We start from the raw sequence: 14,327 nt of genomic DNA, 5'->3' as shown, positions 1-14,327 counted from the left end.
TACATTCTTTTCACGCTGAAGCTTTCTGGGCACTGTAAAATCTGGAAGTGTACTGAATCTTGTACTCCTGGATCATTATTCAGCTTCAAATTGTCTATCTCAAATTTCCTTGGTGGAAAAATATCAAACTGTGGTTATGGTCTAAAAAGTGACAATAAAAATGGCATTGCTGATTTGTATAATTCTCAGTACTAGATGTACTGTTTACAAAAATGTTTACAACTTTTTTTTTTGTTTTATCCAGCAACAGCAGACCAAGTTGAATAAGGGAGTCAAGTTATGCTCTATTGTTTTTCTAGCAGCAAGTTAGAGAGCATGTAATTTCAGCTCCACTGATCCTTTTAGCTGCACAGAATTCTGCTTGCTGTTTATTAAGATGAATAAACATTTCCTTTGGTTAAATCACACAAGCTGAACAAAGGAGATGAAGTATATGGAGAAAAAGATGGTATAAGATGCTTAATGTCAAAATAGCATTTAAGATACATTTATAAAACAAATATAGTTTTTAGTTCAATAGTTTTGTCTTCAGCATGCATAGTGTGTGCTCCCACTTCCAAGAGTAAGTCGTGGATCTGTGTGGTATCAAAGACTATGATGATACATGATGATATTTACCAATGCTACAGGAAGTATTCTTGCAAGAGAAAAAAAACCTTGCAATTTAGAAGCCGAATCATGGTCATGGTCTATATAATGAAGGAATGACATAAGAAGCCTAATGATCCATCATTTCATAAAACAGCACCAAATAGCTAACAGTGCATTTGAGTTACTGGAAGCACAAAGCAGCTGCCTCTACTGCCTGCTGTTAGAAATTAGTCTGTTTATGAGTTCACTCCTTTAGAAAGCTGGAAGAACACCTGAGAACTAGCTAATGATCACAACAATTAAACACTGCCATTCAGAATTATAAAATTTAAAGTGTCTCAGAAGGATGATCTTTTCCCCACATATTCTATTGCACAACCACATTCTGAAATATACTTTCATTTCCTACAACCTCTATAAGGGATTTTTCTAAAGCATCATTAGAGATGGCCCCAGTCTTTTAACAAAGGAGGACAGCAACTTAGGTCAAAACAGTCTAACCAGATGGAACATTCCTCTAGTACATGGAAAAAGAAAAAAACCCCACCATCAATATTTACGTTGGTCAATGTGTTATTCATTGTTTGCATACTAGAATATTTCTGTATCTCTGACTACTCCCACTTTGCCAGACAGGGCGGGTTGTCAGAAGCTGCATCTTCTGACTGCTTTAGCCTGGATGACTGCAGCCATCTGCAATCTAAACCTGAGTCGCCCTCAGCTCTGCAGCCTAACGCTTGTACTACTGGAATGTGTTCCACCTGATAGTATCACCTTCTCCCTCCCTTGCTGTTAGAAAGCTTCTACAAAAAAATCTCAGGATTTGCTTAGTTGTTTCAGCAACGGAGTATTTCACAACCATTTTCCAAAAGCTCAACTGAAACTTCCTTCCTTCAGCTCTGGGTCCTACATAACTGACCAACAGGCATCCCTTATTGTTCAACTGTCTAAACAACTGAGATCAGCCGTGGTACTTTTGCTCACAGCAAGACATCTCATGCTGGAGGGAAGCCCTTGGAGGGGTCTCGAAGGAGGTCCTTTTCCTCTGGAAGCTTTTTTCCATGTTAGTTCGTTAGCATCCAACTCAGTTAATCCTTGTTCATTTGAAGGGCTTATTTTTCCATTCAGGCTTTACCCTCAAGGAAGAAAAGAGTATTGGGCATCAGACTCATTTTAGATTAAAGGCATATTTACTGACCATGTCAAAATATATAACATTCTTTTAAATATTTTCTGCTTTTGCACAGACCCTGCTAGATGTACTAATGGGCGAACAGAAAAATAAATGTCTTAGTCTGCTGACCACAGAACATTGTATGTGCTGAAACTGCATTTCTTCTTTCTTGCGTTCTTAACAATAACAGCCGTTAGTACAAGCATTATGGGCACATAGTTTGCATATTAGAACGAGTGGAATCACATCAGTATTTTTCAGGCTGAATTTTCCCTGCTTACTATCATGTTTTCCACGTTGATCATGGGGAGCTGGCTAGCATAGTAGCAGCTATAATTTTAGTAACTCAGAGAATCAAATTAATCTGTACCTGGTAATTAATTACAACAAAAACAAGTACTTCTTGACTCTTGACAATTGTTTGTTTAATCTATTTTAAATGTGGGGTTTTTTGAGTGTTTACTCTTTTTCTTCATTAGGGAATTAAACAGATATTAAAGACAAGTTAAAAGTGTAATGAAATAGGAAAAAAATATATCCGTGACATTCTGAGATATAGCTGTGTTCTTAGAAGGAAGTGACAATTCAGGCTTCCAGCACTTTAACTTAAATTTGGCTTACAGAACAACTAAAGAGAGAAGACTCCATAGCATGGCAATATAGCACTTCCTATTTCCAAGGAGGAATCAAATGCAACTGGGGCTTCAGTAGAATTTAGTATATCCAGTATCATGATGGCTAGTGACATCAGTGACCAGTGAGGATCATTCCAAATTGCTTTTCAGAAGTAAACCTGGACTTTTTTTCAGCACATACAATGCCTTTCAGACCAAGGATCTAGGATATTGAACAGATTTTTTTGGTAATGGCCACTACAAAAAAAAAAAACCCAAAACCAACCAACCAGACAAAACAACAACAACAAAACCAAACCAAACCAATAAAAAAAAAAAAGGGAAAAAGTTAATAAATTGGGGAGTTTGCAATCTCTCAAGCCCACTGTGCATTTTTCAGTACTGCAGCAGGGTTCTTGAATGAACATGAGTAATTATTTTATCTGCTTTGATCCTTTAGTTCCCTGACAGTGATCATTTACATTTCCCTGAACAATTCTTGTCTTTTAAAAGTGGCAACTACTCCATCAACACATTGTTTTACTGTACTGAGCAAACTGAGGAGGGGAGTTTAAGGTTGATACTATGATACAGATTGATAACCCCCAGTAACAATGGCCACTTGCAGAGACATCCAGGAGGAAAGTACACCCCTGCATTTCCACTGCTCAGACTCAGTACTTGGATTTTATGTTAAAATCCAACACATTCCGTGGCATCTCTAGTCACAGCTGTAAATCATTGTAAAACTCCCTTTCTCAAACACTCAGCAGAGAGTCACTGGCTCTTTTTTGTGTTTTAAAGCTTTGAGGTATGATGAAAACCTTCACTTCATCTGAGATGTCTACCTTTACTCTTGCTGATGACATCCTCTGTCTAAATTACAGTTTTCCTAAGAGGATGCCACGGTCCTCTTATTAGTGTTAATATTGATTCCATGCCCTGAACTTCAAATTGTAGAAGCAATTCTTGCACCTGTACTGGATAAAAAACGTTGGGAATTTCGACCAAAATATAAACATGTTGCTGAGCACAGAGTATGTGTGTGTGAGAGGCAATCTGGCTTTAAGAACCACTGAATACTTCAGATGACTTGTTAAAGTAAAAATAATTCAATTTGTAATGGCTCATTACTGCCTGACTCTTCTTAGTTTATTCAGCAAAAAACTTCATACTACATCCCATTGACCTATGCAGATATAAGACTGTACAGGTGACTACTATTTTGAGACTCTTTTGTAAGGCTATAAAGTGCATTTTTAGTTTAAAAATAAATACTAACTTTTAAAATAAAAAAAAATACAAAATACTAACATTTATAGATCCTAAGACTAGATCTCCGCTGTTTCTCTTCTCTAATATCAGAAAGAAACAAGACTAGGTTTTACTGAAAGAACATAAATATGATTTTGGAAAGTAATAAAAAATTAGAGTAACTGCTAAATTGTATTAAGAATGCAAATGTCTCCAGAAACATGTATGCGCTGAGCAAAGGCTATACCATTAAAAAATAAAATTCACACTTTCAGCGGAAAAAAATCCTTTAACATTTACCAGGAAATGTTAGCGGGGAATTCATTGCCAGTTCATCTTGTACTTGAATCTGATCATTCTTGAATGCAAAGATGATCAAGCATACACAATATTACAGAAGCACAAACATTGCCAATATTAAAAAAACTCACACTTTAGAATAGCTAGTAATAATGACCCACAGAAATGCTTGCAAGTGTAATTTAGATTTAGAGTTACCATTCTTCAGCCTAACTATTGTACTGGAAAACCAGTGAGAAAGGCTTTCTTGAGATGTTTCCAGTACTTCTCAAAAAATCCATGACAGACAATAATCCAACAAATTTATCATCCTCAGCAGCTATGGCAGAAACAAAGTATGTCCAGTCAATTTGAAATTTCATTTACAGTTAGAACAGGATAGACAATAAGGCAACAGAAAGAGAAAATTTGATCTTAAACTTAGTAATGATCTCTCAAAACTCATGATTAATGACAAAAATGAAATAAACGCATTGTAAGAATATAACATCTGCCAAGCTGAATCAGCCTGATGGCCTGTGAGCCAGTCCTTAGAGCTGCTGTATATCAGATGTTTCAGAAGAGTGGGCAAAAAAAATCCTATAGCATGCAGAGGTGCTAGAACTTGAATATGAACATTTCATCTTGATCTCAAATAATGAGATAATTATTTAAACCTTGAAGTACCAAGTTGTATATTCCTTCTGAAATTTTTTACTGGCTTGTCAGTGTCTGATTTTTAATCACCACAAAATAAATGTCAGATTGACTACAGTGCCTAGCACCTGAATGTCCTCAATGACTCCCTCATCTTTGTAACAGTGGGGAACATTAGGAGGATGGGCTAATCAAGATTACTTGGATTTTGAACATCTCAAAGTCTCTCCACTTCTCTTTTCCATGGTACATCAATCTAAATTTTGCAGTCCTTTTTTATGTGCAATTTCTGCCAGATCTATAGCCAACTAGACTTTTCTTCTGGCAGTATTCTTAGAACAGCCTCCTCCATGCTTATATTTATAGCTGAAATAAGGACAAGAAAAGGGAATTAGAAAAGGATTTTAGAAAGATAATAATTCTGTAAGTCACCTAAGGGTTTACTGGAATTCTCATGAACATTTAGTTCAGCTGTAGTCCAAGCGCAAGCCAGTGCTTACCTTGCAGATCAGTGAGGTCTTGGCCCCAAGTCGAGCAGACTGGACACACTGGTTGGCTCCTTTCCCACCAAAACCAATGAAAAACTTCTGTCCAAGGACAGTTTCTCCAGCTTTTGGCAATCGCGTAGTAAGGCTATTTTAATTTAAAGCAATATTTACATACGTTACTGACTGAAAATAGCAAGCATCTTCAAAACAAGAGTTACATTCCTACAACCCTAAATGGTCCAACAGCCAACCAGTAAGACCCAAAGTCTCAAAAGACCTTTCCAGGTCTCTGCTCCACGTCCCTCCAGTTTTAAGTTTATTCCTTATATGCCACCCAGTCAAGCTTCTTGTTTATTACTCAAGAGAGGGAATACATTTCTTTTGTTCATGTTTCATTCTTCTACAGGAAAAGAAGCACTTCATCCCTGACTGGGATTCCCCAGTGCTAACTCAATACAGATAAATAATGAAACTATAGGTCTCATTGCTTATGTTGCTTCACTGTAACATTCAGATCAAGTTTGCATATTGTTTAATGTCACTACATCTAATGATACCTTCTTGAATCACCCAAAGTAATTTTTCAGTTTTTTGATGAACAAAATTGTAGATTGTTTTCAAAATCTTCCTCCCCTCTGCTGTCACTCAGCTGCACTGTTTGTATTTAACATTTTCTTTTTTAAGTTTTTCTCTTACAAATCAAGCTTTAAGCTTATCAGCATTTTTTTGTTTCTTGAACACACTCCAGTTACATTTCCAACCTTCTGGGGATGGATGCCCAGAAACAGACACAATAATACAAGCAGAGATCCACCCAGAGTATATTCTGGTTTAATTTCCATTTTGGAAAAAACCAAAACAAACTGTAATTTTGTTAACCCTACCAGATGCTTTGCTATCTCCAGCAAAAATCGAAAGGAAGAAAAGACACCACTGAGACTATGTGGAAGAACTAGTAGCCTTTATTAAAATACAGAACTCAAAGCTATGTTTACAACACTCAGATCACCAAAATTTTTGCCTCCTCAAGCCATACATTCCAGGCAGAACATTTAAAAAGGAATTCCTTCTGTCTCTTAAGTTACAAACAAGCTCCCAACACGTGTGTATGATGTATTACCAACATGTTCAGTCAATGATAGTTAGCTCAGACAACTTTCCAAAAACCTGCAGGAAAGTAGTCTGAAAGAATGCAGAAGAATCTGCCCTAATGAAGAAGAGATTAACTTCAGCCCTGTCAATTTATAAGATTATTTTAACAACAAATTGTACAACAGTTTCAAAATTGCCAGCCCTCCAGTTCAGAAAAAAAGGCAACATGCTTCTGCACTAGCAAGTAACTACTGAGTGCTTTTTGAAAAAGATACGAAGAATATGTGTATATTACTTTCTGGGTTTATGCTGCACATGCTGGGGCATATTGGTGTTTGCAAAATGTTATGGAATTCATGTCAGGGCACAGCCTGATTTACTGAAAATTCTCAGGAAAAAGCAAACTTTTTTTCCTTCAGTTCCAACACCCATCAGTCCAAAGGTTTAGGATCATTAGGAAATAAGGGAAATCTAAATTTTAAACTAGTGAAGCCAAACAAGTTCTGAATACCCATTAAGGGTCTGTGCTTCATCAGTAGTTACAGTTTATTGGAGATGCAGGTAGAGATGCAGACTCTAAGTAGGGATGCTTACTAATAAAGGACCCAAGATCTTGGTATGGGGGTATGGTACCTAGCCAGCAGGTTGATTTTGTGTGGGTGACAACAGAGAAACCTCAGAAGGCTCACACATAATGCTAATTGCGCTCTTTTTGTTTCCAGAGAGGCAGAGCCAGGAACATTCTGTTGGGAAATGTTTAAACAATTTCAAATAAAAATATAACAGCTTTTTAGAAATATAGATACCTTATATATATGGAAAAGGGTTGCTAAGGTAAACCTGTTTGCCCACAGCAGCATCTGGCAGGTTGTTTGCAACAATGAGTAACTGTAAGGTTTCAGAGAACAAGGTGTAGATGGATAATGTTTATTAACAGTAACATCTATAATTTATTGCTATTTTCACCATCAGAAGCCAAAGTAATGATGGCTGTGGACCAAAGAATGAAGGCCACAAAACTCAGCTGAGGAAGGTCCTATTCAGCCAGTGCCAGGGTACTGCACACACACTTCTAAAATTATGTGCCGTTCAGTGAAGAACAGTTGTGTCACACAACCTTGGTAAGAAATAGTAATAGTAGCTCTTGTATGATTTCTTTCATCCACAGATCTCACTACACTTTAAAAAGCAGAAGAACGTAGTTATTCCTGTTTTGTGGGTGTGAAACTTAGGCAAGTCATTTTGCCTTTTTGTGCCTTGGGTCAACCAAGCAGCCAGTGGCAAAACCAAAAATAGAGATAAGCTCAATTCACTAGCTCACACCATCTTCTCATTTAAATTCTGCAGTATGAAAATGGTATAAAGCCTCAATTCATTTCCCTTCTTTAGGGTGTTTTTCAGAGACTATAGCTTATTCTAAATTTGTTTCCATAAAAAGCTAACATATTTTTAGACAAAGATTAACAACTGCGACATCCCAGCAGATATCTGCTAATAGCGCTGCTCTGGGTTCTAAGGCATTTTGAAGAAGAACGTTCGACCATACATATTCTTGTTCTAACAGTGACCAGATCATGACTTGATTCTTCTCTCAATTATGTTGGTATCAACATGCAACTCCAATGGAAGCATCATAATTGCACTCATGAAGAAACAGGCTTGGTGAGATGAGAATCTGGGCCTCAGTGCTTCAAACAGCATGGCATAACAACAGCCTGTGGGAATCAAACGGCTTGCGGAAGATGGGGAGACGACCTTTTTATTGTTTTGATGGAAAGGTGCAAGGCAAAGGGCAAAGGATCAAGTTTGGACAGTGATTTATAATTGGCCAATTTAAAAAATAAGCTACCAGACCAGGCAAGAACATGCAGCAAGTTCCTTTAGCTCACTGTAAACAAAACCCCCACCTTATTACATTTCAGGCATGATCGCAAATTCTTTCAGAACAATTCTCCACTCCAGAAGCCTAATTTTATTTTTCATATAAAACAAACTCAGAGTACTGACCTGTATATAAGCCTGGAGGTTTCCTTTTCACTGAAACAGGTTTTCAATATTTTTTTTTTTGTTTTGCTAATATAATGCTATTCTCTTGTCTCTTAATTCTGCTACTATGCTAACTTTTGATTCACATCAGGCAATTTTAATGAGCATTTCAGGCTTCTGTTATGAGCTGGCAATGATGAGTAATCTGTATGATTAAGGAACTCTATGAATTCCTGTCTTATTGATGGTGCTACAAAGAATACTCAAAATAGCTTAAAACTGATGAAACAGCTAATGTAACTCTAAAACTAGGCTAAATAAGCTAATTAGAAAAACTGCTACATGGGCTTTCAGAATTGTTACATAAAATGTTTTGTAAAGCCATTTACAACTTAAATGTAATTTGAAAACACTGACCTGAAAAACCTAATACAAGTTGCTATCCAACAGACTGTTCTTTGCTTACATGATGAATTCTACTTAGAGAGGAGAAAACCATAGAATCATAGAAGAGTTAAGGTTGGAAGGGACCTTAAAGATCATCACCTTCCAACCTCCCTGCTATGAGCAGGGACACCTCACACTAGACCTGGCTGCAAAAAGCCTCATCCAGCCTGGCCTTAAACACCTCCAGGGAGGGGGCTTCCACAACCTCCCTGGGCAACCTATTCCAGTGCCTTACTACCCTCACAGTGAAGAATGTCTTCCTGATGTCTAACCTAAATCTCCCCTCTTTCAGTTTAAAAACATTACCCCTTGTCCTATCACTGCCCTCTCTGGTGAAAAGTCCCTCCTCAGCTTTCCTGTAGGCTCCCTGGTACAAAAGATATTGAGCTCTCATGTTGTATAAACAACCACAAAGTAAACTTTAAAACCCCCAGCACTTGTTAGATTGGAAATAAAATTACTATATAATATGTTTTGCAAATTGTGCACCCTACTACTGAATCATGTTTATAAAGCAAAGTTCAAACTGAAGCAACCTGAAATACTCTGGACATTACAAATATAGGAATATAACCACGCAGAATTTCAGCTGAGTTTTTACAAAACAATGTTTATATGTAAAGTGCACAGCAATGCTTCCCATATTTGTTTATGGGAAATACAGAATCTTAGACCCACTTTTTTCAGACGTTTGGGAGGATAAAAGTACACAACTAAGACTTTCACCATTGCAGTAACTTCAAACCTCTCTTCCTGTAAGTGCATGCCACGAGTTTCTTTAAAGGCTAGAGCTGATCAGCGTTTTTAGTCAGAGGTCTCTTTGGCAGGATGGCATTGGAAACAGCACTGAACTCCTTAGTCGTGTGTTGAAGCAATGAATCAGATGTGAAAGCACAGCTTACTGCTTCAATAATGCCCCCTTCCCTGGCATTCTGGGTGTTCTTGAAAAGTTCCCACCTAAGCAGTGACTAGATCATATTCAGAGATAGAGAGTGTAAAGAAGGAAGGAGGTGAAAGGGAGATATGTGTATTAGTAGTATTTGCATAAATGAATCCTGAAATTAATCATTGTTTGCTTCCAGTTCTTGACACCTACACAGTGTCCATTGCTTTCAACACATTAAAGTACTATAAAGACGTATTATTACTGTTAGCTGAAGCTGATGTAAAATCCTTCCCCTCACCACTATTTTCCCACTCTCCTTGCATTGCTTTTACTGCTCATGGAGCTTCCTGATTAAAAATATTTCTGTTAAAAATGTTATTTTAATTTGGACCAGCAAATGGGTCCAACTCACTGTACAGCAGCCAGGGTGGGCCAGAACTCTCAGGACTGAGGAGAAAGTGAGTGAGGGGAGGAGCAGGAGTGCTTTTGCTGGTAGCAGTACAGACACACTGCCCTAAACCCATGCTGACACTTTCGCTTGGTACTACTTCATATGTTGAAAACACAGAATGCTGTGTAACTAAGGTTTAATTCAGTAGTACAGTATACTTAGCTCACTAGACATAGTGAAGAAAAGTATAAAGTATCAGTATATTTCTGAGAAATGACATCTGCATGAGAAAGGAAAACATGAAACTACATATGCATTTTTCTCTAAAAAGAAAAAAAGAAAGAAAAACAATATTCTCATCAGGCAGCTCAGAGGGGAGGAGAGAATTTGTATGTTAGATTAGGTATCACATTATCTAAGATGACTGTAATTTACATAGCATCAAAAGAAACATTCAGACTATTTTTTCTTCTGAAGAAACATGAAGATCATCAGAGGAATCAAAACAGTAGAAAAAACAATGCATGTAAAAGTGTCTTAATAAAAATGAATATAATGTAAAGCTCTAGAATTTAGCTATGATTCTGTTCTCTTTGAATCACTGAACACAACTAGCTCTTTCTTCCCTCCTGGGAATTCCCTAGAATGGGGAAAATCCCTGTGAGATTAGAGTAGGTGTAACTAGCCATTGTCTAGTACATACAATTTATTGGCTTTTCTCAGAACTGAACAAATACAATGGAGAGAACAGTTCTTGCCTCTAACTAGGAATATTAATACAACAGTGTGGTGAAAAAATCTCAGACCTCTTTTGGATCTGGCTTAGCCTTGGTCTGTTTTGTCTAGTTCAATTTTAAAAGATTTAAACATGTGTTATGGGAAAGTATCCACAACATGGAGAAAAAAAGACCACAATTATTTTCAAAATCTCATGTTCCTGACTCATTTATGCTTTCTTCCCTTTTAACAATCCACTAAAACATCTTATTGAAAGGCAGAAAGTGTTCAGGATTTATAAAGAGACTACCTCAGGAATTTAGTTAACTACAGCTTGGTTTAAACACAGGGCTATCCAGTTCTAGGTTCTTAAGTCTCAATTCAGATCTTTAATGATGGAAAAAAATCTTGAGACATTTTTTCTTCCCCCATGTCAAGTTTTGACAAGTTTTTATTTAAAAAAATAAACTTTTCAGACAATGCAAGTAATTGGTCATTGCTTTGATGTTTGATGGTCTGGGTTCTCCCTCTAGCCCACAGTAATGAACAGTGTGGAAACACTGCCCAAACTGGTATGAACCAAAATAATTGATGCTTGAAGAGCAGTTCCTTCACAGGACAATGCTGAAGCACAGTGGCAGAGTGAGATGTAAAGGCTTTACCCCATGATCCATTCAGAGTATTTTTTAAGCCTGTTGGACCTTACATGGCACACAGTTTGTCACTGCAACACAGACAAGTGAATGAGGAATCGGGGCAGACCAATAGGAATCATTTAAATTAGCTTTGCCACCAGAGAAAATATTAATGTTATGGAACACAAATTTATTTATTTATTTATTTAGACAGACAGACAAGCTGTTTTGTAGATATCAGTACTGAATGAGTAAACAGCTGAACTGAAACAACTGGTGAAAATCTCAAGCAAGGGAGAAAATGAAATGAAAGGCTATGACTGCAGCAGCCACGAGGCCTACTAAGGTGGGAGGGCCACAATACTGCTATCTTCCTATATGTGCAATCACAACCTTAATTTAAATGGACCAAAATTTGTAACATGTAGAATGAGAACAGATGTCCACAGCTCCTCAAGAACCTCAGCAAACATTTCTGCTCACTCTCAGTGCAGAAGCAAATTTTACCCTCCTAAAGATGGATCCTAAAGATGAAACAAATAAACTAGATGATCTTTAAGGTCCCTTCCAACTCAAACCATTCTATGAAATAAGAAGTCACCCAGATCAACGTCCTGAAACATTTACGGCAGCACACTGTACTGCACTTTAGTAAAATGACAGTATCACCAAGAGATAAAAATTCTCATGTTAGGAGCATGAAAACTTCAGCACAAATAAATTATTTATTTTACTAATTAACAAAAGTAAAAACCCTTGTCATGGAACAACAAACCTGTAATACTTCCTCACATCACCAGCAGTTACATTTTAGGAAAAGGTGGGCACAACATTGATGAATTAATAATCTGTGGAATGTTTTACACTGAACTTGAAGCTCTAAAGAGATTTGAAAATCCCAAATAAATATGAAACTATCTTAAGATATTTAAGTCTCAGCAAACATTCCATCATTCTTACCAAACATCTGTTTTGTATGCAAGAAAGATTGTGGACATTTTCAAAATTACTACTCTCTAACTTTAATTGCCTCCCATATTGTTCTTCATTGATGTTGCTCGATTACATTACTTTTGGAACTTCAGTTACAGAAGTATTTTCAAGGCAGTCTGATGGCAATGTTAGAATACACCGTGAAACACGCTATGCCCAGCCAGGACTGAAGAAGGCTGCCTACAGTTCCTATGCAGAACAGAACATTATATCATGTGAAGTACCAGAAAAATCAACACAAAACAAAACAACCTTTGCAATCCAAGCAAAGAAAGATCTTTACATGCCCAAAGACAGATTAAGATACACAAAATGTATGTGAACATTAATCTTTTCTCTACCTCTTAAAGAAGGGATTTATCAGACAACAATGAACTAAGTGGAAGTAATATGGATGAGTGGGCAGGCCACAGGGTCCTTGTTCTTGTCATTATGATTTTTTATATCCTGGTAAACAAAAAAAATCATCTGTGCTTCTTCTTTGCTATCATGCAGAAAATAAAACACCTACTGACCCCCTTACAAATCTCACTGTCAGTCTTTTCCGGGTAAAAAGTAAAACACACCATTAAGTATTGGCATTTTGCACAAAAGCATATTGTGCTTTATAAACTATAATATTGAGAGCAACATCATACATGTGTTCTAACTACAGTCATCAACACAAAGCACAGTGCAGTCCAAATAATTTTCTTCAGTAAGATGTTGCTCCAAAAGCCTGTATGCAGGACAACAGTTTTTACAAGTATTATATTTTTTATCCAGTTTCTAAGTACAGTGCTTCTGACAGAATCCACGTGGGTCACAAATGAAAAGTATAACCAAAGCAATACTTAGTTTGCATATACTTACTCAATGTACCGTATACAATGAAGGTAATCAAGATATTTAAGCTTGATATGAGAAGGGAAGGGAAAGGAAGGGAAGGGAAGAGCTCAGTTGGAAAGGACCTACAACCATCATCTAGTCCTACTGCCTGTCCACTTGAGGGCTAAATTTGCCGTTCCTTCACCTTTTTCATGATTTAGGCTCTCTTGGGAAATGTAGACCCCAAGTATCAGAAAGGTGTAATTCTGTATAACCCTGGCTTGTGATGCCTGCTGATGGAGAATTCCTGTGTCTCCATTAATACTCAGAATTTAATGAGCAAGAGAGAATGAAAACTAAAGAAAAATCTGCTCATTTTTGCTGCCTCTGTATGGAGTAGCATGAGCTTCAGCAAAACCACCAATTGCTTTTTCCCAACAGGTAAGGAAAAAGGAAAAAAAAAGGAAAATAAATTTAAACAAAGATGGAACAATACCAACAGGATATTCCCAATGAACAATGCTAACAGGATCAGATAGTTAGAAGGAAGGTGCATTCACTCTTATTACAGCTGAGAATATGGAAAATGCCTATCTTTTCACAAGTACCGAATTTGATCTCTCTTTGCTATTCCTTCCCATCCTTTATTTTAATCTCTGACCAATGTGTTATTTTCTTTTTGCTGTTTATACTATCAACATTTATGCATTTTATATAAACAGGGATTTGACAGAGGATAGGAAGTATGGCTAGGGATGGATGGAATAAATAGTGAAAGGGAGTTTTGAGTCTTAGGAAGCGGAAGTTATTTTTTGAAAGATGAGAGGCATGAAAAGAACAATAGAGAAAAGAAGTGGAAGAACAGAAATGGAAGAACTGGAAGAACACGATACAGAAAGATAACAAGGAGAGGTGAAGGCAAATAAAGGGAAATCAGGTAATTCAGGGGTGACATGCTATTACCTAGTAAAGGAAAAAGGAGAAAAAATGGACTAAAGCAAAAAATGGAAAGAAGAAATAATAAAACCCAGAAAAAGGACACAACTGATGTATTCGGGAACATTACCACCTTCTTATTTTATAATTAGTTGTCACAAAGATCAACGTGTTCTATAAATCTGCACCTACTTAAGCAACATACTAGTGAAAAGTAATTTTGTATTTTCTTCAGGCTCAAAGTATATGACACTAGGCTCGAAATGCACCAGCGATAGCAGCATCAAATAACTTCCTGCACCTTCATGTAGAGGCTAACAACTGCAGCCATATGAAACAAGCAGACAAATCCTTACTGGTAAACTCCCATGGAAAGAACA

General features: G+C 37.0%; 1 protein-coding gene across 4 annotated transcripts in view; it reads right to left on the bottom strand.

The window, feature by feature from the left end:
• RBKS (ribokinase) overlaps positions 1-14,327 on the bottom strand; it is a 69,804-nt gene that overhangs the window by 45,858 nt on the left and 9,619 nt on the right. For 3 of the 4 annotated variants that reach the window (XM_051614081.1, XM_051614080.1, XM_051614078.1), the window contains exon 2: positions 5,070-5,202. In XM_051614081.1, the coding sequence (XP_051470041.1) occupies positions 5,070-5,202 (133 nt within the window). Of the gene's footprint in view, positions 1-1,575; positions 1,728-5,069; positions 5,203-14,327 lie in introns of all 4 variants that reach the window. The other variant, XM_051614082.1, reaches the window with a different exon arrangement.

Source organism: Apus apus, chromosome 3 (genome assembly GCF_020740795.1).
Source record: "Apus apus isolate bApuApu2 chromosome 3, bApuApu2.pri.cur, whole genome shotgun sequence".
In the NCBI taxonomy this organism is placed as follows: Eukaryota; Metazoa; Chordata; class Aves; order Apodiformes; family Apodidae; genus Apus; species Apus apus.
The sequence above is the reverse complement of the archived record's forward strand: the minus strand, read 5'-3'. Positions and strand labels throughout refer to the sequence as shown.